General features: G+C 39.2%; 1 protein-coding gene and 1 non-coding gene across 4 annotated transcripts; both read left to right on the top strand.

The window, feature by feature from the left end:
- Nucleotides 1-42: 42 nt before the first annotated feature.
- On the top strand, nt 43-26738 carry PPM1K (protein phosphatase, Mg2+/Mn2+ dependent 1K). 3 transcript variants are annotated; one of them, XM_073017477.1, is made up of 7 exons: nt 43-306; nt 6072-6570; nt 7474-7574; nt 15906-16071; nt 16486-16630; nt 19357-19491; nt 23881-26738. In XM_073017477.1, the coding sequence occupies exons 2-7, from the start codon at nt 6131-6133 to the stop codon at nt 23887-23889; spliced, it is 996 nt and encodes a 331-aa protein (XP_072873578.1). In that variant the 5' UTR covers nt 43-306; nt 6072-6130; the 3' UTR covers nt 23890-26738. The 3 variants fall into 3 exon arrangements, with proteins under 3 accessions (XP_072873578.1, XP_007997409.1, XP_007997410.1); XM_007999218.3 differs by having other exon boundaries at nt 21779-26738; XM_007999219.3 differs by lacking the exon at nt 43-306 and adding an exon at nt 385-917 and having other exon boundaries at nt 21779-26738.
- LOC119623966 (U6 spliceosomal RNA) lies at nt 9413-9516 on the top strand. Its single transcript, XR_005240068.1, has one exon. It is a non-coding gene; the product is annotated as a U6 spliceosomal RNA (small nuclear RNA).
- Nucleotides 26739-27173: the final 435 nt, after the last annotated feature.

Raw genomic sequence — 27173 nt, 5'->3', positions numbered from 1 at the left:
CGTTCCCACCGGCATCTGTGATTGGCTGCGATCGAGGGTCCAGGCAGCGGGCCAACCGTCTCGCCTAGCGCCGACTGGCTGGATCTGCTGTCAGTCAGCGGGAACAGGCTTCTCCGTCTCCATCTGGTCAACTGCGGTAGAAAAATTTTCGAGAATTTCCAGCAGGCCAGGCAGTGGCCGCTTTGACTGCTTGCTTCGGAGATCCGAGACAACGGAGAAGGCACTCTTATTTACCGACCTAGAAAGCCCTTTCCCTGCCCTCCGTTAGCTAATTAAAACATTTATCAGGGACATAGCCATCCAGAGGTAAGAGCTTAGAGAGTGCAATTCATTTATTTCTGCTAACCGTGTATTCTGTTCTTTATTGGCGGTCGCGGAATGGAGAGTAAACGGAGAAGGGTTTCCCGGGAGGGCGAAGGGGAGACGTCGGTTTCCGTTCTCCCGCCCCCCGAGTCGGTGCTTGGCCGGCGGTCTCTCTGGGTTCTCAGAGCGCCGCTTTCTTCCCTTTGGAGGTCAGGAGCAGCTAGTCGGGGTGGGGCGGGGCCCAGCTTGGCTGCAGCCCAGACTGCGCTCGGCCTAGAATGTGGCCGCAGGCTGGAGGGCCAGCGCGGCGCGAGCAGGGCAGGGTCGGTGGGCCGGGACTGGAGACCCTTGCCCCAGGCTCCGGAAGCGAGGATGCTACGGGGTGGGCGCCGCGTCGCCACCCGGGCGAGGGAAACGTGGCGACAACGGGCTCGGTACGCCCAGAGGGAGGTTGGGAGGCGGAGACCTGGCGGCGGAAGGTGCCGAGGGAGCCCAGCCATCTGCAGGGCTTCGCAGGCAGGCGGCCGGGCGTGTGTTCTTCCCGCCGTGTGCCACCCTGGCCACTCGCCTGTCAGGGCCAGCGAGCCGAGCCCAGGATCCTGAGCTGTCCACAGGTGAGCTTTTCAGGTGGTCTGGCATCGGGAAGGATGCACAGCCCCGACTGGTTTTCATCCGAAGACTTGGGTTTTACTTTGTGCGGGGAGCATTGTAGTACTCAAGGCCTTGTAGCTGGTGATGTCTTTTTCAGCAGCCGCTTTCTGTAGATGAGAGAATTCATCGGAGGTGACAAAGAAGTTCCAGGTGAAAGTAGCCAGGGAATTTGCAGTCTCTAAAGCTCCGCTGGCTTTTCTGAGCCTCCCACTATTAACGTGCAGCATGGCCTCTTAGGTTCCTTCCGTCAGGGCAGAGGAATGAGGTGGTCCTTAGGTTTCAGAATGGGCGACTCAAGTGACAGATTACAATGACCATGAAAAAGAGCAATGAGGCCGGGCGCAGTGGCTCCCAGCACTTTGGGAGGCCAAAGCGGGCTTGAGCCAAGGAGTTCGAGACCAGCCTGGGCAACATAGCGAAACCTTCGGCTCTACAAAAAAATACAAAAAATTACCCGGGCGTGGTGGCATGTGCCTGTGGTCCCAGCCCCGGATGTTGAGGTGGGAGGATCGCTTGAGCCTGGGTGGTCGAGGCTGCAGTGAGCCGAGATCGCACCACTGCACTCCAGTCTGGGCGACAGAGCGAGACCCTGTCACAGAAAGAAAAAGAAAAACAACCATGGCCCGTAGTATTCTAGTGAGGCAGCCGTGACAGGAAGAAGAGCAGCATGTGTGAGTGTGTGTGCCTGATAGAATACTTTAGTTATAATATTTGAGTAGTGAGTTCTCGCTAATGATTTTTTCTTGCAACCTTAGTCATTACTGCTAATCACCCAGGCAACTTCCTTGACTGGAGTCCTTAGAGACGAGGAAAGAAGAGAGGAGAGTGGCTAGTGACATAATAGACTGTGAAGGAAAGTTCTCAAAGGCATTATAAAGTTACAGATTTGGGATATAGTCTGTGGCTTGCATGCATATTTACTAATGTGTCTGAAAAGATATCTATGGGAATAGAATACTGAGTACTTTTCTCTGGTCACATTTCAGCGCTTTTCTCCAGTCACGTATCTGAACATAGAAATATTCACATTAAACCTAAGGGGAATCCTTTGGAGTTTTTATTGTTTTTTTCTTTTTTCCCCTCGGGTAAAGCAGTAAATTTTCTTTCCCTTCCTCCTAGCAGGGTATTGATAAAGAAGGTATTGGGGTCCAAATTAGCTGAAATACATTCTGGAAATTTCCATACTATTCGAATTCACTGGGATGCTTTAATTGATTTTCTAAAAAGGTCAATAAGTAAATATTTGGTTTAAGAATATTTAAAATGGCTGTGTTCTCATTGTGGAAGTTGTAGATACCTAAGTGCCACTTCATAATGGGCAGATAGGAATGCTTTCTTAAAATATTTTTTCTAGAGGGATAAAATCTAAGCAGGTTTCAGAACTTTAGAACTCCTGAATAATGTTAGCATGTGCTTAAACTGCCCTTTTGACCTGCTTTTAACGTACAAGAACAGTTTAACTCAAATCCAGTACACCTTCCTGCCAGAGACATTGCTTTCCTCTTGGATGACTTGACTTCCAAAGATTGAATATAATGTTAAAATGGTTTATAAAAATAAAGTAGCCATGTTTTCCCATTAAAAGATTGAGCTAAATCTCCCCTGCTTACTTAAAAAGATTCCTTCTCTCTCTTAGTTTGCAGAATAATGAACTCATTCCAATTTTTAATTGCTGAACTGACAAAGACAATTCTTCGATGTTTGCTAATTTGTTCTCCACTCTTCTGTTGTAGAGAACACTGATTGCTTTTTTTTTTTCCTTAAGGTTTTCGTTTTTCACATCACAAGTTCTACTCCCCTTGCCTTGCTCGTCAGAGCATAGTCATTTCTGTGGGCATCAGCAGAGCTGTGGGGTCTATGATGGCAGATCCTGATTTTGACGCTCTGGAGGAGGAAGGTTTTCTTAATGTGCAGGTTTAATTCAAAGTTGTTTTTTACTTTGGGAACTCCAGCTGCCTTTGAATTGTTTCTTAGGGAATATGGAGGGGATTGGTATGATTTAGTTACATTGTAGATGGAAAAGGACATGGAGTCACTTCATAACATCTCTTGTTTACCTAAGCGATGCTGACCTGTTTCTTTGTTTGTTTTTTTTTATAAACTAGCTATATATCTGGGTCACATTTCATCTCTGTCAATAATGTGTCTTAAAGTAGGTGTTTTCCTATGACTGCCTGCTTTCTGAGATGATTATAGAAACAATACACGAGGAAGGATGCAAGGTTGATGATTGATTTTAAAATATGCAGGTTTTTAACCTTACAGAAAGTGCTCAATTTGCATTTTATCTTATTTCTTAAAAATGTTTCCAGTTGATATTTGTTCTCTGTTAGAATGCAGTTCTACTTTATTATTTAAAAAAAAATTGGGGGGAGGATAAAAGGAGATAAAAAGGCAAGAATATACTAGAAGGGCTGCAGAAAAACTTTAATCTTTATTTATTTGTAATTTCCAGAACTCTGGTTTAAAGTAGGTGCATGACTGCAAAGTAGCCCAAGGCTAAATATGGCATGTATACTTTCAGACTGAAGTCAAAACAATAGTATTTTGCTAATCTCAAGTTAACTCTTCAAATATGAATATTTTCTAATAAATGTATTTATTTAAATTTCTTTTTTTTCCTATATGATATAAAGCTGCTTTGGGAATTATCGCCAAATAATTAGTACGTCTATTACCTGGTAGATTGTATTATAGTTTGAAATCTCAATTCATCACCTGTAGTTAACATAATTGGTTTTATAAATTTTTTTTTTAACATACCATTGCTGGCTTGAATCCATAATTGTTGCTGAATAAAATCTAGCTCTCAATTAGAAGCAAAAGAACAAACATCTCTTGCAATGGAATGTGTTATTTCTCTCTCTCACTCTCTTTTTCTTTTTTTAAATAGACAGCGTTCTTGCTCCATCGCCCAGGCTGGAGTGCAGTGGTGTGATCTTGGCTCACTGCAGCCTCCGCCTCCCAGGCTCAAGCAATCCGTCCACCTCATTTTTGTAGAGATGAGGTTTCACCATGTTGCCCAGGATAGTCTGAAATTCCTGGGCTCAAGCAATTCTCCCACCTCAGCCCCCTGAGTAGCTGGGACTATAGGCATGCGGAACCATGCCTAGCTAATTTTTGTATTTTTAGTGGAGACGGGGTTTTGCAAGGTTGCCAATGGCTGGTCTCCAACTCCTGGCCTCAAGTGATTTGCCTACCTCGGGCTGTCAAAGTGCTGGGGTTACAGGTGTGAGCCTATACAGGTCTAGCCTGTACAGGTCTAGCCATGTTACTTCTCTTTAATAACCAGAGATGCTGTGTCTCTGCCACTCTCCAACCCCCCACCAATGTTGTCTTAGAAAGAAATGAATTTCAGCCTTATATGCAGGATCTTGACCAAAAGGCCAAGAAGGGGTGACTTCCTAAGTCTTTGATGATACATTACTGTTTTGGTGGCCATCTTTATTCTAAATTCTGTGGTGGCAGAGCTCATATATTTTTTATTGCTTAAATATCTAAAGATTGAGGCCAGGCTCTGTGGTGCATGCTTGTAATTCCAATTCTTTGGAAGGCTGAGGTGGTAGGATCACTTGAAGCCACGAGTTCAAGAGCAGACTGGGCAACAAAGTGAGAACCCATCTCTACAAGAAATTAAAACAAATAAATGTCTAAGGATGTTCTTTGGAATCTTATTCTTTCTTTTGCCTGTTTTACCCACCAAAAGAAGTAATGGCCTTCCCTATACATAGCTAGACTGATTTCCAAAAATTCACTTGAAAGTAATTGTTTGAAACGTGTAGTGCATTTTCTCATAACTGCACTCAAGCTGGGTTTCATTTGTGTATGTTTATACCTTTTGGAAAGATACATTATTTCAAGTTCATTTTTTATTGTGAAATAATATAAACATAGGATTGAGAATAATATAATATCTGTAGACCATCCACCAACATCATCAAATCTTAGTATTCTGCCGCCTTTTTAAGTTGATTTTAAATGAATAAAGTAATAGAACAAAATCCTATGGAGACAGATTTTTTATTTGTATGGAAAATTCCCAGAAACAGCCTTACCTGCAGTGGGGTAGGAATTCCCCATTCAGGTAGGAATAACACCCTGTAATGCCAAGAGAGGCTTTAGGATTGAGTTTCAGGGTGGAGTCCAGAAATGGGGATATAAAGTAATAGTTTCAAAGAAGTGTAGTCTCAAGTGTTGGTGGGTTGCTAGGGTTGGGGAAAGGAGAGCTGCAGTTGTGAATGTAAATACATAGTTCACTTGTTCAGAAATCAGGGCTGCTTGTCACAAATGCAGTGGTGCCAGGTTCCTGAGATCACACCCACACACCCTCCTAGTGAGAGAGTCTACCAGGAAGGGGAGCATTGAAACTGGCTTATCTTTGTGCCTCTGGGGTGTTTGCACACCGATTTATATTTACCATAGTAATATAGTATGTAAAGTTTAGTAGGTTGAGAAATCTTAAAATAAAACTTAGATTTATCCTAGATTATGTTTTTGCTAAAACTTGGCCATTCTTTGGAAACAGAACTATTTTAAGTATTCTGTTAGCCTGTTATTTTTTCCTGAAGAGATTTTGTTGCTATTGTTAATATTTACCCCTACCTTTTCTTGAAAGCAATAGAGTTAATGAAGGGAAGTATATTTATTTATACCTATATTCTGTGTCCTTGCTACTGGAAGTGTAACTTGCAGACAAGCAGTTTCCGTATCACTAGGGTACTGGTTAGAAATGCAGAATGACTCCACCTTATAGCCACTGGGTCAGAACCTGCATTTTAACAAGTGATTGCAGGTTCAAGTTTAAGAGACACATGTTCTGTATACGTGCACACCATCAAATTTTAATAGAATTTAAATGCTGTGAATGGGGTAGGAAAATCGATTCATTTTTGATCCACTGTTCTTAGAAGTAGGCTATTGGATGCCTACCCAATATAGAACATAAATACATGTATTTTCTGTCAAATCCTTTATGACCTTCATTTTTGGTAATATTTGATGACGTATCAGTTATATTCAAAATTTCTGATGGTCTCTCTCTCTCCCTCCCCCTTTTCTTCTCCTCCTCTCCCCCTCTCTCCCTCTGTCCCCTGCAACTTGCATCATTTTTCTTGAAGACATTCCATTATTGTTCCATTGACCTTTCCCTCATCACTGAGTCCTTTGGAGCTGAGTTATGTCAACAGCTGCCTTAATTACTTTGGTCAGAAGTGGTGGGAACCAGGTGAGAAGGAGAGTGCTGCTAAGCTCCCGCCTGCTGCAGGACGACAGGCGGGTGACACCCACGTGCCACAGCTCCACTTCAGAGCCTAGGTGTTCTCGGTTTGACCCAGACGGTAGTGGGAGTCCAGCTACCTGGGACAATTTTGGGATCTGGGATAACCGCATTGATGAGCCAATTCTGCTGCCACCCAGCATTAAGTATGGCAAGCCAATTCCCAAAATCAGCTTGGAAAATGTGGGGTGCGCCTCACAGATTGGCAAACGGAAAGAGAATGAAGATCGATTTGACTTCGCTCAGCTGACAGATGAGGTCCTGTACTTTGCAGTGTATGATGGACACGGTGGACCTGCAGCAGCTGATTTCTGTCATACCCACATGGAGAAATGTATTATGTATGTACAATGACTTTAACTCCTGACTTTGCAGTTCCCCCATGCTTCCTACTTAAACTTTCTCCCTTTGACTGAGGCTTCCAGGGTAAACATAGTTACTTGAGTGATTGCATGCTGCTGCTTCATGAATGAGCAGTAGTTAAGTGTGCCATTTATTTCTTATGGTTATCACAATTTCAGAAATGCATGTTTTAACAACTCCCCTGGGGAAAGCATTAACCAAAATTTATAGCACTTAATTTGTGATTATTTTAAATGAAGTGGCATAATGTACATGAGATAACCTATGAGAAGCATTTACTCCCATCAGTGTAGGACGTCTAAGTGCTTCAGTGAATGGTAATTACTCTTTCAAGTGGTGTGAATAGCTTTGAATACTTGACTTGTTGAAAATAGCTTTGGATGATTGGCATTAGTGTGGAAAAAATGCATTTAATGCAGGCATTTTGGAGCTCTTCAGTTTATTTACTTCAACTATTATTAATGCATTTTTGAGGATCACATTACTGCTAAAATCAAAAAAGGGAGAACATGTGATGGAGTTATGACCATGTGACTATATTTGACTTCCCAGTGACCATTTCTTGACTTCCTGTGTATACCTCATTCCACGAAAGAACTCATAATGGGAAGGAACTCTTGACCTCTCAGAGTTGTGGTAGTGAGGATTAATTCTTCAAGGACAAGGACTTGGACTTTCATTTTTGTGCCCTTAAAAGCTTATCACAGTGCCTGATACTTAGTGGATTCTCAATAAGTATTCCTTAGCCAGTAAGTCTTCAGCATTTGACTGGAAAATCATGAGGCCTATTGTGTGGAATGACTGCTAGCTAGAGTAACAGTGAGGAGAGAAACCTATTGTAAAATGATTATTTGAGGCTCTTTTTTTTCCTCCCCACAAAGCGATTTGCTTCCTAAGGAGAAGAACTTGGAAACTGTGTTGATCTTGGCTTTTCTAGAAATAGATAAAGCCTTTTCGAGTCATGCCCGCCTGTCTGCTGATGGTATGTAAAACTGTCACATTCCTTGGGTCCTAGGGAGTATGTGGGGTGGGGGAGGAGTAAAAAGGCAACAATTTAAGTCCTTTGGGGGAGGGGATTTTAATGTACAATTGTTTGTAAGGATTTATATAGAAATGAGTTTATATGAAGAATCACATTAAATGCCATTGGGAATCCAAATTAATGTTAATACCTCACTTTTAAATGAAATATATTGGAGAGTTCTTCAGAAAGAGAAGCCTCAAAACAGTTCTGATGTTGTACTTTAGTTTTCAAAAGATTTAAAAAATGTTTAATCTGTTTGCTCATTTTATGGACAAAATGCCCACACTATGAGTTTTGTTTTGGGTTTTTGTTTTTTTTAGATGGATCTGGTGACCAAGTGCTGAAATACACTACAGGGTAATCACATCTAGCTAGGATAGTCATTGTCCAACAAGAAGAAAATTGCAAATAGGTCCTAAATAGAAAAAGACAGTGGTTAATATGCACTAATTTGGATAATTAGAAGGAAAATATTTTTCTGTCACTTCTTGAAAAGCTCGATCTTGCAGCTTTCCTCTGGTAACTAGTGATATTTTCAGCATAAGGGCATGCTAGCTGAATTTAAAATTTTGTGTATACTGCATGTCCTTAAATTTTGAAAGTGAAATGTTTCTGGTTTTGACTAAATTTATCAAAACAATTTCAGGAAAATACAGCAAATGTTTTCTAGTTAGCTAGCCTCAAATCTTTTGCTGTTAAAGTTAACCCTGAAAATTTCTGTACCAGCGAAATGAATGTGTGCATGTAACCTTGTAAATGATTTGAAAATGAATCATGCAGTAATCTTGATCTATATTTGGTTCATCCTTTTCTAAAAAAAACACAAAAAACAAAAAATCACATGCACCACAGAAATGTCATTTTCACAGTCTTCAGTTGGAATACATAAGGATAGAGATTCTCTGCATTTCACAGTGAAGGAACTGAAGATTAGAATGGTCAAGGTCAGTTCAGAGTTAGGGCTGAGATTTTCCTGACAACCAGCATTCTCTCTCTCCTCTCATGAGGAAAGGAGAAAGTAACTCTGGGTTGGCTCTATTTGCCATCTTGAGATTTTTCCTGAGGTTTTTTTGAGAACCTTACTATCACAGTCCTCAGGAAAGCATTACAGTCCACTCTGTTCAGGGATATGTTTTCCAGTTTGTAGATTATTTAGGCCCATTTTCTTTTCTCTCATTCCTTTGGAATTTTTTTTTTCTTTCAACTGGATCCTTACCTTTAAGAAGACAGAAGTTGAAAGAGGTAAACATTATGCATAAGATTTAGCTCTTGTTCCAAATAGTTAAAACACATGAAGGAGAAGAGGAAATAGAATGTTTTCTTACAGTTTTATTTTTATTACTTCCTGAATTTTGGTACGCTCTTATTTCATATTAACCAAGTTGGCTGTGAGTCTGGCTATGTCTCACCCCACAATGTTTATTGACTGTAGTGCCAGTGGTGTGCCCCAGCTGTTCTGTAAATAGCTGCAGCTTACTGGGCAAGGTTTTTGGATAAGAATGTCCAAATTTATCCCAGACATGTGACCACCAACCAAAAACACGGACCTTCTCGGTGCCATCAGCCTTTTTAAAAAGTATCTAGTCAATGTAGATGCTTAAACCAAACAGTGATTGACTTGATGTAAAATATGACAGGACTGCTTTTATTATTGAATAAAGTATAACTCAATAGAATTTTGAACTTAAAAAATTTTATTAACTTGCCTATCTTAAAATAAACTTTCTAAAGATACCTTTGTCACAAAAACAATTAAACAGCCGTGTAAAGAAATTAATCACAAAAATGTAATTCATATGCTGACTTTAGCAGCACATACACTAAAATTGGAATGATACAGAGATCAGCATGGTCCTTGTGTAAGGATGGCACACAAGTGCAGGAAGCATTCCATATTTTTTATTCTTAATAAAATTAATTCGTTTGTAATAAAGAAATTAAAATGCATTATTTAATTTAATTCCTCTGTCATATGCTTTGAGATAATGATCCCAGAACATTCTTAAGATATTTTAAAATGGATTTTTCTTATAATGGTAATTTGTTTGAAAGTATAATGGAGCAAGACAGGATGGTGCTCTTAGTGTGTACTACAAGAAAAAGTCTATTATAATATTGTTATTAAATCTTATTTTGTTAAATTGTTATTAAAATTTTATTTTGTTGTTAAATCTTATTTTGTATATATTCTTATTGGTCTGTGTTTTTTAAAAATTAGTGTTTTGAGAACATTTAAAAATTTTATTCTTAATAAGTTGCCAAAGCCTTCAAAGATGGCAAAAATTGTCTTTTGATATTTAGGGCCTGTTTTATCAAATACATTAAAGCCACTAAAGATAGAATGCCATATGTTGTGTAACTGTTCAATTTGTGGATATTTTAAAATGTCATTTTATATTTCAAAGTTATTATTTAAGTTTTTATTAAATAATAGCAAGAACTGAAGCAGTATCAGTATTATAAGAGTGGATAATATTCTTTTCAGCCTATGTATATAGATAGGACCGGTACCAGTGAAACAAAATTTTGTAGTAAGTGCAGTTTACCCTCTCCAGTTTCTTTCATCTTTTCTCTTTTAGTATTAACCCCTTTCCCCTCCTCTTGAACCCTTCCTGTGAGGTGAAGGACTGTGGCTTATTCATTTTTGAATCTCCAGTGTGCAGCACCCTGCATAGAACCTGGCAGGTACTCAATAATTATTTGGATTGAACTGAGATCTCCACTGCCTACTCTTTCTCACTGAAGTTACTGTAATTTTTTCTTTGATTATCATATAGCTGATTTAATCAAAGTATTAATAAAATGTATGCATTTTAATGAGCTGTCACTCCTGGGTGGATTTGAATTTTAATTAGCAGACACCTGAAAAAGGCTTAGTTAAACCATAGAAGTGAATCACTAATGTTGAGATTTTAGGTATAAAAGAGAGGCGTGCCCCTCGGTCCTACTGAAGCAGCAGTGTTCGTCTGACGTAATACTTGAGTTTCATTGTCTCATGCCAAGGAAATCAAGGACGAGGACACACAAGGAGTGAGGTTAAGAGTGGAGACTTAATAGGTGAAAGAAAGAGAAAAGCTCTCTCCTCAAAAAGAGGGGCCCCAAACAGATTTCTAGTCCATGGTGAAGTACAGTAGGCTTTATGGGTGAGCTTGAGGAGGCAGTGTCTGATTTACATAGGGCACAAAAGATTGGTTGGACCAGATGTGCCACTTGCATAGTACACGAAAAACTGGTTAGGGCTAGGTATGCCATTTGCATAGCACACAAAAAACTGGTTAGGGCTAGGTGTGCAATTTGCAGAGCGTTCAATAATCTGGCCACACCCACCCTAATCTTTTATTATGCAGATGGGTTCTCTACCTGGCCAGTGCCATGTTGCCCATTTCTTTACTGTACACATGGTGACAAAGAAAAGGGAAGATGGAGCATATTGAACATACTTGGCCCCAGGTAGCCCTTTTCTTTTACTTTCTTTCTTTCTTTTTTTTTTTTTTTCGAGACAGAGTTTCACTCTAGTCTCCCAGGCTAGCTAGAGTGCAATGGCACAGTCTCAGCTCACTGCAACCTCCACCTCCCAGGTTCAAGTGATTCCCCTGCCTCAGCCTCCGGAGTACCTGGGATTACAGGCGCCTGCCACCACGCCTGGCTAATTTTTGTATTTTTAGTAGAGACAGGGTTTTGCCATGTTGGTCAGGCTGGAATCTAACTCCTGACCTCAGGTGATCCATCTGCCTCAGCCTCCCTAAGTGCTGGGATAACCAGCGTGAGCCATCACTCCCAGCCCAGGTAGTCCTTTTCTATTGGCACAGCTGCTGGCATTCACCTGCACAAGCTTCCAGCTTGCTTATTTATGTTTGTAGCCCAATTTTTCAGGTTGCTCTTTGTTAGAAAAGAAATGGTTTGGAGGCTGCTTTTTGTTACAAAGGAAGCCTTGCCAAGGACTCCTTTACCCTCACTATCTGCCTAAATAATTTATTTCTAGCTCCTGTATCAATACCATATTAACTTCCTTAAGTGAAATTAAAACATTCTTGTCTCTTCTCAACTTCAGTTCCAAAGCTGTTACAGCTACATAAAGAACTTCAAATTATCTTATTAACATTTAAAATATTTACTGTTGAATGGCACTGCTGTTGCCCAAGCAATTTCACATTCAAGTTACGCTTAGTGAGAGCTCTTCTCTCCCAAGCATGTGCAAGTTCAGCGTGAGCAAGAGACTTTTATGTGCATTCAGTCCTTTCAAAAATGAGACGATGCCAACCACAGACGCAGCATGTCCTGGATGACTGATCTGTAAAATATAATAAAAGCTTATCGTTTGAGTAGAATAAAATAATTTACTGTTGTAGCTGGGGATATTTTGAAAAGAATAAAATCAAAATGCCACTTATCAAGAAATGGCAAGAACAAGATTCCCTTGCCCTTAAGAAATTGTCAGCTATTTTTATTGCTTTTTTGTTAAAGCATTTTAAACCTGTCCTTAGTTATCAGTAGCAAATTTCATCACCATCTTTTAATTTTTTTAATTCAATTTACACCAGTATTGTCTACTTTTACAATTAATAAAAGCAGCCAGTAAATCCGGATGATATCCCACCAGTCTGTTATTTGTAAACAGATAGCCACTTAGAACAAACTAGATGGTAGAAAATTAGGTTATAATTCTGTATTTCCTATAAGCTCTTCAGAGTGTTTCCAGATTGCTTAAACTCTGAAAGCAACAAAGTTCCGAAAGGGACAAATGGAACAAAAAGAGAAGACTCGCTCTGACATTCAGAGTGGGGGACATTGATGGCATTATGAGTCTCACCAGAAACTTTTATGTTCCTCATATCCTGTGACCTGTTTATGAAAGAATTAAACTACAAAAGAACCAGGGCTGTAAACACAGCATTTTTGAATCCCCTATGCTGGGACAGTCAAAAGAAGAACAAATAGGGAGAGCATTGATGAGATGTTCTTATTGTGCTGCTACTGCTTCAGCTCATTACTTTGATTTTGGTGTTCATGAGTCATGAGTCTAGAACACCCATTTTTAATAAATATTGAAACTGTATTGGTTTATACATAGTATTATTTATACAATTGAGTAATTACTAGGGGTCATTATACTTTGAAAAATGTAGCTTTTGCTTTTTATGTTGGCATTCAAAATCTTGATCATTTTTCTTTTGATGTGTCGACCTGCAACACTGGGGGAAAGAGAGAGCTGCAGAAATACCCATTTTGTGAATTATATAAAATTATAAACTTGAGTCTCACAAGCCTTTATTTAAACAATGAATTTAAATTAATCATTCTACTCAAAACTGCCTTCTAGGTGCTAAATCTCTGCATTAAGCACCATTAACAAATGCATTACTCCTTGTATCTGGTATAGCAGGTGCTTTGATTTCTTCTGGATATATATTTAAGTCCCAGTAATTTGGTGGTATACTGTAGTTTACATCCTGTTTGTCAGATACAAATTCTTCCATGCTGTAACTGTAGATTTACCTTTGTATTATTGAGACAATTCTGATATTGCTACCAAACAAATTTACAGTGCATTTTTTTTTAACTCAGTAAAGGTAGTGATTTACTGTGTTTAAGACCAACTATTTCAGTGAATGTGTATATGCATGAGTGTTTTTGTGAGTGTGTTAAATGTATGTCTGTGTCACCATTTATGTGTCTTGGTACAGATACATTTTTATACAGTTTTTTTCAACCTTAGAAACCACAAAATTAAGAAAGAAATGTTACCCTGTGATGAAAAAATAGACTCAACTACAAAATACCATCAACTGGAACAAACTGAGTTTTGGAATAATTGATTTGGCATCTCCTGGAATATTATATAATTTGCTAGTTAAATTTTCACCAAAATAAAAAACCCTTCACTTATTTTGCAGCTCTTTCTCTGCTCTCCCTTATGTTGCAGGTTTGTAATGTTTGAGCACAATTCCTGGGTGAAATTCCTATTTGCCTCTGTGCGTGTTATTTGTGGCAGAGAACTGTGCCTGGTCAGCAGCTCTAGACCTGGAGCCCGTGGACACTATATGCTGGGCTTCAGTGGAAACAGAGATCTGCTTAATTTTGTCCCAGGTGAAGGAGTCCAGCGGTTCCTAGCCTGGACTACGGGAAGGTTCCCACATCTCTTTGTCCCATTAGTTGAGATGACTTGCAGTAGAAATTGTCCAGTGAGTGTTAAGAACTTATTGAAAGATGTCTTAGTTTTCTAGTTTTGTTGTTAGGACAAAAAGTGAGAATTTTTACTTCCATGTTAAATGTTAAATGAAAATGAATGCTGATTCAATATTTACATTCTTAAATGCTTAGCAAATCAGAATTGACAGTTAGTTTTGAAGCCTTTCCTATAAATCCTGGGATTTTGGAACTGTGAAGTTGGGTTGGTAAAAACTCAAACTCTTTTAAAATTCCTAGGAGACAGCCATGAATTACAAACCTAAATAAGTAAACTTTTACTTATAAAATTTTAAACTCTTTTACTGTGGCCAATAAGAAACCATTTTTAAGAAAGCTATTGCAGATGGTTTAAACAAAGGGAAGGAATGTTAAATTCCCAGGACAGGTAGTATCTGAATAAATGCCTGTGTTCCCTTACCTGGCTCTTTAAATCATCTGAAATATTATAGCTAGTCAAACTGTAAAGACTCCATTGCTGTATAGTCGTTTGGGTAATTTAAAGTTAAGAGTTAACGTTTGTAATATAAATATCACTAATACTTATGCTAAAACATTTATGTTATATGGTGGACAAATATGTCTTTCAGCATTGCAGAAATATTACATTGGCACAACAGTTCCAAAATCAAGAGAAAAATGGAAAGATAGTGCAACTATAAATGTTATTTCTCAAGAAAGTTCAGCATGACTATAAAAGATTAAGTAGAGTTTATTCATGCTTTTCCATTTTACTTTTATGATTAAAGCAGGCATTTTAATATACTGATTGGAAAAATCTATTTATGTATATATCTCCTTCCAATGCATTACTTATGAAGTTTTCAAAATTATCTTTTTGGGAAAAAAAAAAAAAAACTTGGAAAGATTGAGTCTTAATCAGTCAAATCAGTAGCACTTCGTTTTTCCTAAATCTACTTTTAAAATCAAAGTCATCTTTGGAATGTTTTAAAGAGTTAAGAGTGTTACTAAAGACAATACCTGCTTTAAATAAGTTATCTTTTCCAATTTCTTCCACTTTGTTTTATTTTTTAGCCCATAATTTCACAATATTCTCACTTTTGACAAGGCTCAATGCAAATTAACAATTTTTAACAAATGATAAATAACTTAGGGGAGACACTGTTAGAAGAAATCAAAGGAAGATGCAGAAATGCAGTCTGAGTTTGACGGAGGAAACAGTGGTGACCTCAAGCCCAGTAACAATTAATTTTATTTGTTATTAGAGAAAATTCATATTCATGGGATACTCTGGGCCTAAGCAGGACTCCAAGAGTTGCAGCTGGCAGTACTGCCCTGCGTTTGAAGACCGTCTCTTTGTATTAGAACTTCCTGGAGTTAGGAGTATTAACTACCAAGTTTATGAGAAACTAGAATGAACTTCATTCTCCACCTTCCCCTCCCCCCCGCCCCAGATTTTCTGCTCCTGTAATGATGGTTGTAACTTTGTTTCATGTCTAGGGAGGACAAAGATAAACAGAAAAGAATGTGAGCCTGTAACCATTTTAGGATTTTTTGATGAACATTTATAAAATTAAAACAGTTTTAGAAGCATACAGAGGTAGAATATGCAAATGGTATACCCTTGGCATATCTCACTTAGCCTACTAACTGATAATATGTTCACAGGATAGGAGTAAAAAATGGAAGAGAAAACCTTCTAAATCCATAGACTATAGAAAAGTCAGCTTGCCTCAGTGGGCTCAAGTAGACCTAAGTCATCCCACCATCATAGTCAATGTAATTAAATTTTAGTACTTTCAGTCCGGACACCAGATGTCCATTAAGGTGTTGTTATAAGTTCAAGTCAGCTCTACTTGATATGAATTAGAGGCCATTTGTAGATAGTGATGCAGTGTTTGCCAAGTTAGGTTAGCAACCTTTCTGTTTGCATGGAGCCTTGTTACTGAATTAAATACTTGTTTCTCTGCATGCTGTTACTTACATAGTTTATTTGCATTTTATTTGCTTAGCTCTAGTTAAATTAGAATGATCTATTCCAGCATTAGTTTATCATGCTTGTGTTTTATTTTGTAATAAAAATTCCATATCCAATCATTTGACTGTCACTAACTTGTACTCTTTTGTTCATAATACTTGTAGCAACTCTTCTGACCTCTGGGACTACTGCAACAGTAGCCCTATTGCGAGATGGTATTGAACTGGTTGTAGCCAGCGTTGGGGACAGCCGGGCTATTTTGTGTAGAAAAGGAAAACCCATGAAGCTGACCATTGACCATACTCCAGAAAGAAAAGATGAAAAAGAAAGGTACTACCACCACTGATCCATCATATCATTCTATGTGGATGATGTTTTTAGTTCATAATAGTTTTTAAACCAATGTCATGGTTAAGTTTAACAGTGACTTGGTTTTCTTTTTTTTTTTGGAGATGGACGAGACGGAGTCTCACTCTGTCGCCCAGGCTGGAGTGCAGTGGCCGGATCTCGGCTCACTGCAAGCTCCGCCTCCCGGGTTCACGCCATTCTCCTGCCTTAGCCTACCGAGTAGCTGGGACTACAGGCGCCAGCCATCACACCCAGCTAACTTTTTGTGTTTTAGTAGAGACGGGATTTCACCATGTTAGCCAGGATGGTCTTGATTTCCTGACCTCGTGATCTGCCCACCTCAGCCTCCCAAAGGGTTCTCTACATATCATATCATTGTCATTTAACTTTTAACAGGATCAAGAAATGTGGTGGTTTTGTAGCTTGGAATAGTTTGGGGCAGCCTCACGTAAATGGCAGGCTTGCGATGACAAGAAGTATTGGAGATTTGGACCTTAAAACCAGTGGTGTCATAGCAGAACCCGAAACTAAGAGGATTAAGGTAAGAAAGGACCTGCAAACACTTGATAAACCTGCAGAGAGTGAATATAGAAATGTCTCTGCTGCACCTTTTTGGAAGCCTTAACTGAAGCCAAATGATTTTTAAAAGAGAAGATTGGATTTATCAAATAAATGATTTAAAAAATCATTTTTATATGATTTTTAAATTTATGGAAGGATAAAAAAACTTTTCAGGTAAAATAAGATGCTATTATTCTGGCCTAATATATTGTAGAGGACAAAACAAATTCTTTTTTTTCCCCTTTTTAGGTGGTTCTTAGTTGAGACACTTTCTTGAAAATAAAAGTCAGATTAATTACAACAACAACAAACAGACATTTGCGCATGCTGTACCCATTGTGCGGGGAAAGTCCTCAGTTAAAAGTATTTCTCTCTCAAGGCAGTGGCTTAGGAGCTTTGCTTAAATTGTATTTAAATAAAGAGCCATAAATCCTGCATAGTGACAAGATAAAGAAGAGAATAGTTTCAGTCTTTTAAAAGTCAGGAAAATGTGGGGAGATAGTAAAACCTGTTCCCAGATTTCCCTGGTGCCTGCTGGTTCCTTCTCTGGACCGATAAACAAGTGCTGTCTTCAGTAAAGAAGGATTGATGTCCTGCCACTGGGCAAGAAGAGGCTGAGGAGTTGTACCCCTGCCTTTTCAGTGACTTGACTTTAGCAATCCTCAATATCTGGGGGAGAAATATTTTGGTTTCCCTCAGTATGAAGTGTCAGGTTTTTGTTTCACCCCAGCTATGGAATTCTCCTGGTGGAATGGTCCTGCTGTTCTTCCTCACCTGCACCCAATCAACCAGCATCACCTGCACCCAATCAATCAGCATCACTTGCACCCAATCAACCAGCATCACCTGCACCCAATCAATCAGCATCACTTGCACCCAATCAACCAGCATCACCTGCACCCAATCAATCAGCATCACCTGCACCCAATCAACCAGCATCACCTGCACCCAGCCAGCACCACCTGCACCCAATCAGCCAACATCACCTGCACCCAGTCAGCCAGCATCACCTGCACCCAGTCAGCCAGCATCACCTGCACCCAGTCAGCCAGCATCGCCTGCACCCAATCAATCAGCATCACCTGCACCCAATCCATCAGTATCACCTGCACCCAATCAATCATCACCTGCACCCAGCCAGCATCACCTGCACCCAATCAATCAGCGTCACCTCCACTTGGAAGCTGCCCTGACTTCCCTTTTCCACTAAGCCAAATAATCACCCATCTCTACTTCTGTGGCATCCTTTGCATGCTAGTAATCAGCGTCCTCATTGTCCTGAACTGCACCCCAACACACACCCAGTCCATGAGCTGACACTTCTCTCAAACTCCTGAGCCACAATAGTCCCTAGCACAGTATTGTGTAGGCTTCCAAAACTGGCAGCAAACGCTTGTTAATTAATTGCATGAAGGGTTTCAAATCTCTAGATATCCCACTTCGTATCTTATATATATCCCACTTCATTTTATCTAACAGATACATAGGCAGAGTTTACTATGTGCTAGGCTCTGTTCAAAATAAGTACTACTATCCCCATTTTTCAAGGAAAATCTAAAGCATACAGAGGTCAATGCACCTCTGTTCACCCAACCAGGTAACAGAGGCAGAATTCAAATCCTAGAAACCTGGCCTTAGAGACAGCACTCATAACCATTACATTGAGCTACCTCTCAGCATTGGGCTATCTGGATTCTCCCTTTGCGATGTTAAATTATGAAATTAAATCAAGATATCTTGAAGGGTGTTTGCTAAATTGTTAGGAGTGATTACCTCTGGTGATGGGATTTCAGAGGATTGCAACTTCTTTACCCTTTACTTTCTGCTTTTAACTGCTATTTATATTTTACTAACTAAATATTAGCTTTATCCTTGTTGGTTAATTCTAAATGTTACTACTTTTGCCCAACGTGTAGGCTTTGCATTTTCACTGTTTGCCTATGTATTAGTCTGTCCTCGCACTGCTAATAAAGATATACTCGAGACTGGGTAATCTAAAAAAGAGGTTTAATGGGTTCACAGTTCTGCATGGCTGGGGAGGCCACACAGTCATGGTGGAAGGTGAAAGAGGAGCAAAGTCAGCCTGGCGCAATGGCTCAGGCCTGTAATCCCAGCACTTTGGGAGCCCGAGGTGGGTGGATCATGAGGTGAGGAGATAGAGACCATCCTGGCTAACATGGTGAACCCTGTCTCTACTAAAAATACAAAAAATTAGCCGGGCGTGGTGGCGGGCGCCTGTAGTCCCAGCTACTCGGGAGGCTGAGGCAGAAGAATGGCCTAAACCCGGGAGGCGGAGCTTGCAGTAAGCCAAGATCGCGCAACTGCACTCCAGCCTGAGCAACAGAGCAAGACTCTGTCTCAAAAAAAAAAAAGAGAAAAAAGAGGAGCAAAATCATGTCTTACATGGTGGCAGGCAAAGAGAGCATGTGCAGCTGAACTACCCTTTATAAATCCATCAGATCTCGTGAGACTTCTTCACTATTATGAAAACAGCATGGGAAAGACCCACCGCCATGATTCAGTTACCTCCCACCAGGTCCCTCCCACAACACGTGGGAATTATGGTAGCTATAATTCAAGATGAGATTCGGGTGGGGACACAGTCAAACCATATCAGCTCTTAGGCAGTTGACCACTTAGCAAAACAGATAAAATCTTTGAGGCAGAGTCTAGCTTATAATCATAGGCATTTGGTTCTGATTGCAGTTACATCATGCTGATGACAGCTTCCTGGTCCTCACGACAGATGGAATTAACTTCATGGTGAATAGTCAAGAGATTTGTGACTTTGTCAATCAGTGCCATGATCCCAACGAAGCAGCCCATGCGGTGACTGAACAGGTGACTCAGAGCTTCTGCCTGAAAAAGTCCCAAGGAGAAGGAAAGGACAGTCCAGGCATTGTGTTTTAGCTTTTGAGTGTTGCAGTGAATTTTACACTTGATTCCATAATATTTCCAATTATAAAATTTTTTATTATTTCCCCAAGTTAAAATTTTAATATGCCAAGGAAATGTGTTTTGTTTATTCTTTGGCTTTGTACATATCTTGAAATGATAGTAATGGCAATAGTAAATTATAATAATAGTAAACTAATGTATCACTTGCTATGTGTCAGACAGTATTCATATGTATTAACTCATTACTGTATGTATTGTACAGTATGTACAGTTACATATATTGTAATCATCACAATCCTATTAGGTTGGAGCTATTATTGTCCCTTTTCACAAATGAGGAAAACAGGTACAGAGGCTACAGAGTTAATCACTGAACTATTAAATCACAAAACTATTAAATTGCAGAACTGGACTTCAAATCCAGACAACTAGGTTCCCAAGTCCAGCCGCTTGGCCATTAAACTAGAGTGCTCCAAGCAAATACCCAATTTGAGGATATAGCATAGTCACCTTCTGGTTATTCAGAATGGGTGTGTGGAAAAGATAAACCAAAATACAAAAAGACATAGGGATGAGGTTGTGTGTCAGTCAGAACTAAAATTAGAAGAAAGCTGGGTAATATCCAGTAAAGAAAACATAAACTATGCTTTGTATTATTTAAAGTATTAGAGATATGTTTTCATTCAGCAGTTATTTTTGCATTTTCCAAATTAAGATAATAGACCTTACTTAAAAAGTATTATTTGCTTAGATGGGCAAACATGATTATAATACATGAATTATTCATTTGGTTACTGCCTTCACCTGTGCTAAAGAGGGTGTTCATGAAATTGAGGAAGTAGGCCCAACTTCATGGATGAACACTTCTTTCCTAATTTCAGCTGCCTGTCCTGCAGATATTTACATTCTAATTCACAAAGGTAATGAAATTTGTAGTGAATGCATAGTGTTCCATTTTATTCTTATACATAGTTCATTTGACATTTCCTCTGGTCAAGAGATTTAGTTTATGTTTATTTTTTCCATACTATAGAGGAAGCACTGTAATAAACATTCTGATGTGTATTTTTGCATATCTGTTTCCTTCAGGCAATAGGTTTAATTCTTAGAAATAGTATCCAGGTTCAGTGGCATGCATGTTTAGTCCCAGGTATGAGGGAGGATGAGGTGGGAGGATTGCTTGAGCCCTTAGAGATAAAATTTTCAGGCCAGGTATGGTGGCTTAGACCTGTAATCCCAGCACTTTGGGAGGCTGAGATGGGAAGATTGCCTGAGCCCGGGAGTTCAAGACCAGCTCGGGCAACATGGCGAGACCCAGTCTCTCCAAAAAAAATATTTTTCATACTTAGCTGGGCACGGTGGTACATGCCTGTGATGTCAGCTACTTGGAGGGCTGAGGTGGGAAGATCACCTGAGCCTGGGAGGTTGAGGCTGCAGTGAGCCGAGATCGTGCCACTGCACTCCAGCCTGGGTGATAGAACAAGACCCTGTCTCAATAAATAAATAAAATTTCTAGATGAAATAATACACAGTGTTCTAGAGCATTTAATAAGTTTGCCAAATTCTCCTCCAGAAATACTGTACCAGTTTACACTAGCATGTTCTACAGTTTGTTTCTCCAAATTCTTGCCATATTTTTTTTTTTACCAATTCTATATTCAATAGATGGAAACATCAAATTTTAGTGTAGAAATTTATGTCTTTTTTCTTTGTTAGTGGAGTTAGCTATTTGCATAGGCTTATTAGCCATTTGTATTTCTCTTATGATTATGACTAGTTTTTTTGTCTTTCAATTTCCAAGGTTTTTATTCTGTTAGGGTAAATTTCCCTAAAGGGAATTGAATTGCTGGTAAGAGCTAACAATTATCAAGTCCTTACCATGCATTACTCCCTACACTAAATGCTTTACATGTGTCTTCATTTTCAGGAGCTGCGTACCAACGCACCTTAGTCCACTGGCGTTTCTGTTGCCAAAATTGCTACAGCAGAATGTAGTTAATAGGGTTGTTTTGGGTCATCTGTTATTCAATGTGCAATTTAATAATCCTTGTGGGCATTAATACAGGGTGAAAATCACAAACCATTGTGAAATAAGTAGGTTAGTGACTGCACATAAGACCAGTTTGGTTTTCTGGGGGAAGGGTATTTCCAAGGGAAGGAAAGGCTGATTTCTCTTTGTATAGACTGTGATTTCCAATGTTTTTCTCTTTCTTCCTGCCAAACCTTGCAGGCAATACAGTACGGTACTGAGGATAACAGTACTGCAGTAGTAGTGCCTTTTGGTGCCTGGGGAAAATATAAGAACTCTGAAATCAACTTCTCATTCAGCAGAAGCTTTGCCTCCAGTGGACGATGGGCCTGATTACCAGCTGGGACTTTGAGTTTCTGTGCAACAGTTTTTCACTGAGCATGTCAAGAAACTGATAAACTCAAAAATGTCTCCTGACTCACTAGATCAGCGCACAAGTCAGTGTAAACCACTTAGTTTTTTCATAAATGCTCATCATATTTATGGTCAGCTGTACATGTTCAGTGTAAATATATGTGTAGTGAAGCTACTGTGAGTCTTTAAATGGAAAGAGCAAATGAGAAGTGGTTTGGATACACTTGGTGAGAGATGAGAGTGTCACATTAATAATTTTTAAGACTCTTAGGCAGCTATGGGTTTCTTTTGATCATTTTTGTTCTTTATTCATTTGAACACGTTTTTGAAGTTCTTCAAAACTAGTCAGTTTGAATTTTGACAGCTATTCAATATGTGATCTCCAAGTTTAAAAATTTTTTTTCTAGACTTCACTAATCCTAAAATGCAAGTTTTTATTTTTAATAACTATACCAAGAAATAAGTATGAAAACAGTTCTCTGTTACCATATTTTGTATTCTGGACCACTTACTGATGAAAGTAACTGTGCAAAATAAATTACTTTGACTGGGCGCAGTGGCTCATGCCTGTAATCCCAGCACTTTGGGAGGCCAAGGTGGGCAGATCACCTGAGGTCAGGAATTCAAGACCAGCCTGGCCAAAATGGTGAAACCCTGTCTCTAATGGAAAAAAAAAAATTAGCTGGGCGTGGTGGCGGGCACCTGTAATCCCAGCTACTCAGGAGGCTGAGGAAGGAGAATCGCTTCAACCCGGGAGACAGAGGTTGCAGTGAGCTCAGATCACACCATTGCACTCCAGCCTGGGCGACAAGAGCGAAACTCCATCCCCCCCCAAAAAAAAGAAAGAAAGAAAAGAAATTAATTCACATGATATGACATTACTAAATTGTATATATATTTATAAATGTGTATTTCAGCTGTCATCAGCCCTCCCCTCCATTCATTCCTGTTTTTCTGTAGTTAAGAATACTATAAAAATGTCACTTCCTTAATATCAGAAAAGAATGCACAGGCTGAGTCTTCTGGCCAAAAGTGAAATACTGACGTAATCAAGTATTTTGTATAAAGTTCTCATTTGTTATCTCTAACTCTATTTTGTATATACAATACTATATACAAAACTCTGTTTTGTATATAGTATTATAGTATGTGTGTATCATTTTTTGTATAGAGTAAGCAATTGAATAATTTGTTAGTAAAAATACCACATTGACTGCTACTGCTATAGACATAGCTTGAGTTTTAGGTCTCCTTTTTGCTCATTTTCTAAGACTTAGGAGAAAGAATAAATCCAAAATGAACATTAAAACATTCTCCATTTCAGCTTGCTGTGTAACTTAGGAAGTATAAAACTATACTTTTCTTTATCTGCATGTAAGTTTGCTGTTAAAATATGAATTTCTAAACGTGTGTTTGGAATTATATCTGTAGTTTATTTCTGCAAGCTATGTAAATTTGTTATACGTGTGGGTATGTGTACATATGTATATTTTGGAGTAATATAAAACTAAAGGGAACAATCTTGCATAGCTCTTTCACCAGTTTTAAATTATTGATATATTATTTTTAAGGACTCTTGACAAACTAGGAGCAATTTCCTTATAGTGGAGACCCAGTGATCATCAGCAGATGAGGAAATAGATTAAAAATTGCTATATGGCAATTTGTATATAAAGTAATAGGATGTGAGAAAAATACTGAATCTTAAGAATGACATGGAATTTTGTGGCAGAAACAAAAGATACCTTCAACTGTTTTTTGAGCTGACTTTTTTTCTTTAAGTTTTAGGTAAAAGTGTATGAGGAGGGAGAGGGCCCAATATAAATATTCACATCTTCTTACCTTTTTGGGAATGGAAGAAGATAAATCTTGAGTTTTTCTGCCTATATTAATCAGGAATTACCCTTTGAAAAAAGTGCTAAATAAATATTTCGATTTTTTTTTTCAAGGGAAGTTAGGTGAAAGAAGGAAAAGCATCACAGGAAAGACTACAACATGCTGTTTGTTGTCTGAGAGGTGAGGAACCAAAGGCAGGCAACTAAAGCGGGAAACCATCTTGCTTTTTCTAATCAGTTCTTGGAACAGAAATGTGGAAGCTACCTTTAGGAACATGGAGAATTTCCAAACCAACAGGCAAAGGAAAACTAACGCACAAAAATGACCTTCTAAAGATGCAGGTTTTGGCCAGGCACGGTGGCTCAAGCCTGTAATCCTAGCACTTTGGGAGGCCAAGGCAGATGGGTCACCTGAGGTCAAGAGTTAGAGACCAGTCTGGCCAACATGGTGAAACCTCATCTCGACCAAAAAATGTAAAAATTAGCCAGGCGTGGTGGTGGGTGTCTGTAATCCCAGCTACTGGGGAGGCTGAGGAAGGAGAATTGCTTGAACCTGGGAGGCAGAGGTTGCAGTGAGTCAAGATTGCGCCATTGCACTCCAGCCTGGGCAACAGAGCAAAAACTCCATCTCAAATAAATAAATAAACAAATAAATATGTAGGTTTCATTTTTGTTTTGAATGCTTTACATTACTATTCCTCTCTTATACTTTAAAAACTAAGATTAGGAGTGATGTCAAGTTCAAAGGCATGAGGGTGATTGATGGATTGAGGTAGATAGCCAAGTTTGTCTGTTTCTGTTTTTTATAGTTACAGAGTCTCACTCTGTTGTCCAGGCTGGAGTGCAGTGGCGCAGTCATAGCTCACTAGATTGCCATATTCGACAAAGAGGAATTTATAGGAGGGGGATATAGGGTAGACTTGACTCTGCTTTATCCAGGAAAGGTTTTAAAACCCTGAGCCTGTTAACTTTGACTAAACATAAAACATACTGTACTGTTGTTTGTATTTTTCGTGCCACAATATTAAAATAGAATTTTAAATGTAGATTGTTATAATCTATGAAAGATAAGTATACATGGATTAGGATACTGGAAAATATGCAAATAGTAGTAAAAAAAAAAGGGACTGCTCTAGTTTTTCAGTTAAAACTGAATTTGCCATGTGGGTATAGGTATAGTGTAACTTACATTAATGTAGTAAAACATCAGTTGTGGTTGGGTTTGTCTTTCATTTATGTGTAGTATAGAAATCACCTTTCTAATATGTGTTGCCAAACTATTTGCCACCATCTATTTGGTGAAATATTCATTGTCATTGTGATTTTCCACAAGTATAAGTTCTTAAGTACCTTATAGATTCAGAAGTAATTGATGTCCTGTTGTCCATCACCTGTTCATTTGTTACAGATTTTGTGTGTGTGTGTGTATATATATATATATAGTTGTTTTTTTTTTTTGAGACAGAGTCTCACTCTGTCACCCAGGCTGAAGTACAGTGGTGTGATCTCGGCTCACTGCAACCTCTGCCTCCCAGGTTCAAACGATTCTTCTGCCTCAGCCTCCTGAGCAGCTGGGACTATAGGCGCATGCCACCACGCCTGCCTAATGTTTGTATTTTTTAGTAGAGATGGGGTTTTGCCATATTGGCCAGGCTGGTCTCCAACTCCTGACCTCAAATGATCCACCCACCTCGGCCTCCCAAAAAACCGGGATTACAGGCATGAGTCACCGCACCTGGCCAGATCTTTATATTTCTTAAGTGCTTCAAAGTCTTAATGCATTTTTCTGGGGGGGATGTCCATTTTGGAGGGATCTGTTTTGATCCTTTGTACTCAATAATGTGAACTTTCCCCTGTTCCAACACTTAAAAAAATAATTACTTCAAAGAATTATTAACGCATAATCTAAAAGATGGAATTATTATTATTATTATTATTATTATTCTTTTTTTTTTTTTTTGAGACAGAGTCTCACTCTGTAGCCAGGCTGGAGTGCAGTGGCGTGATCTCGGCTCACTGCAACCTCTGCCTCCTGGGTTCAAGCGATTCTCCTGCTTCAGCCTCCGGAGTAGATGTAACTGCAGGTGCGTGCCACCATGCCTGGCTAATTTTTGTATTTTTAGTAGAGACAGGGTTTCACCATATTGGCCAGCATGGTCTTGATCTCTTGACCTCGTGATCCTCCTGCCTCGGCCTCCCAAAGTGCTGGGATTACAGCACCGTTCCCAGCCCAGAAATTATTTTTTAAGTGAAATTTTATTGTATTTTATTTTTTAGGATTTTGGTAGAGAATGAGTAGGCCTACTCATCAATATCAAACAGGACATTTAGTTTCTTTCCTTAGAACAGGTGTTAATTTCATAGTAATATGATAATAAGAAAACACTTCTATTTTTCTTTAGCACCTCCATGGTTCTCATATACCCATGTCTGTAAAAAGTGACGCGAGATTTTGGTTGGGTTAATTTTATTGTATTTATTAGATTCACTTATGTAGATGACTTAAGCAGAAATAAAGTCATGTCTTTACAAGGTGAACAAGCCAAATTGTGATGGCCTGCCTTTTGCTTTTGGCATTTGGGATGAGACCAATTGACTCTCCCATTGGTTGTTAGATGGTTGAAATGGTCCATTGGTGGTCATACTTAGCGTTCTGGGCTGTGAAATCATGGAGTTCTTCCACTTCCAAGAATGACTCATTTGGTGTTGGATTCTAGTACAGAATTTAGCAGCCTGATGTGTCCCCAAACTGATTTAATTTCTACTGAAGTGCCCTTGTGTACATTTGTTTTATAATTTACCAAAGTACTACCTGAGTGTATGATGACTCCTATAGTGAGTTAATGTAATTGCTGCTTTGGACATTGTTTTAAATCTATGTATTAGAGTAACTGTGAGCAGAATAAAATCACATTATCTCAGTGTTCAAAATATCATTCTAATAAAGTATGTGCATTAAACAATTTTAAAAATCCAACTTGTTTATTTGGCATCCAGACTGCAACATAGTATATGTGATCCTGTGAACCCCATAAAAGAGTGATATAAAAGTTAATGGGCCGGGCATGGTGGCTCATGCTTGTAATCTCAGCACTTTGGGAGGCCAAGGCGGGTGGATCACCTGAGGTCAGGAGTTTGAGACCAGCCTGGTGAACATGGCGAAACCCCATCTCTACTGAAAATACAAAAATTAACCTGGCAAGGTGGCACACCCCTGTAATCCTACTTACTCGAGAGGCTGAGGCCTGAGAATCACTTGAACCTGGGAGGCAGAGGTTGCAGTGAGCCAAGATCATGCCACTGCACTTCAGCCTGGGTGACAGAGCGAGACTCTCTCTCAAAAAAAAAAAAAAAAAAAAAAAAAAAGGGTGGGCGTGGTGGCTCATGCCTGTAATCCCAGCACTTTG

This window comes from Chlorocebus sabaeus, chromosome 7 (assembly GCF_047675955.1).
Source record: "Chlorocebus sabaeus isolate Y175 chromosome 7, mChlSab1.0.hap1, whole genome shotgun sequence".
NCBI lineage: Eukaryota > Metazoa > Chordata > Mammalia > Primates > Cercopithecidae > Chlorocebus > Chlorocebus sabaeus.
This window is presented reverse-complemented; position numbering and strand designations above follow the sequence as displayed.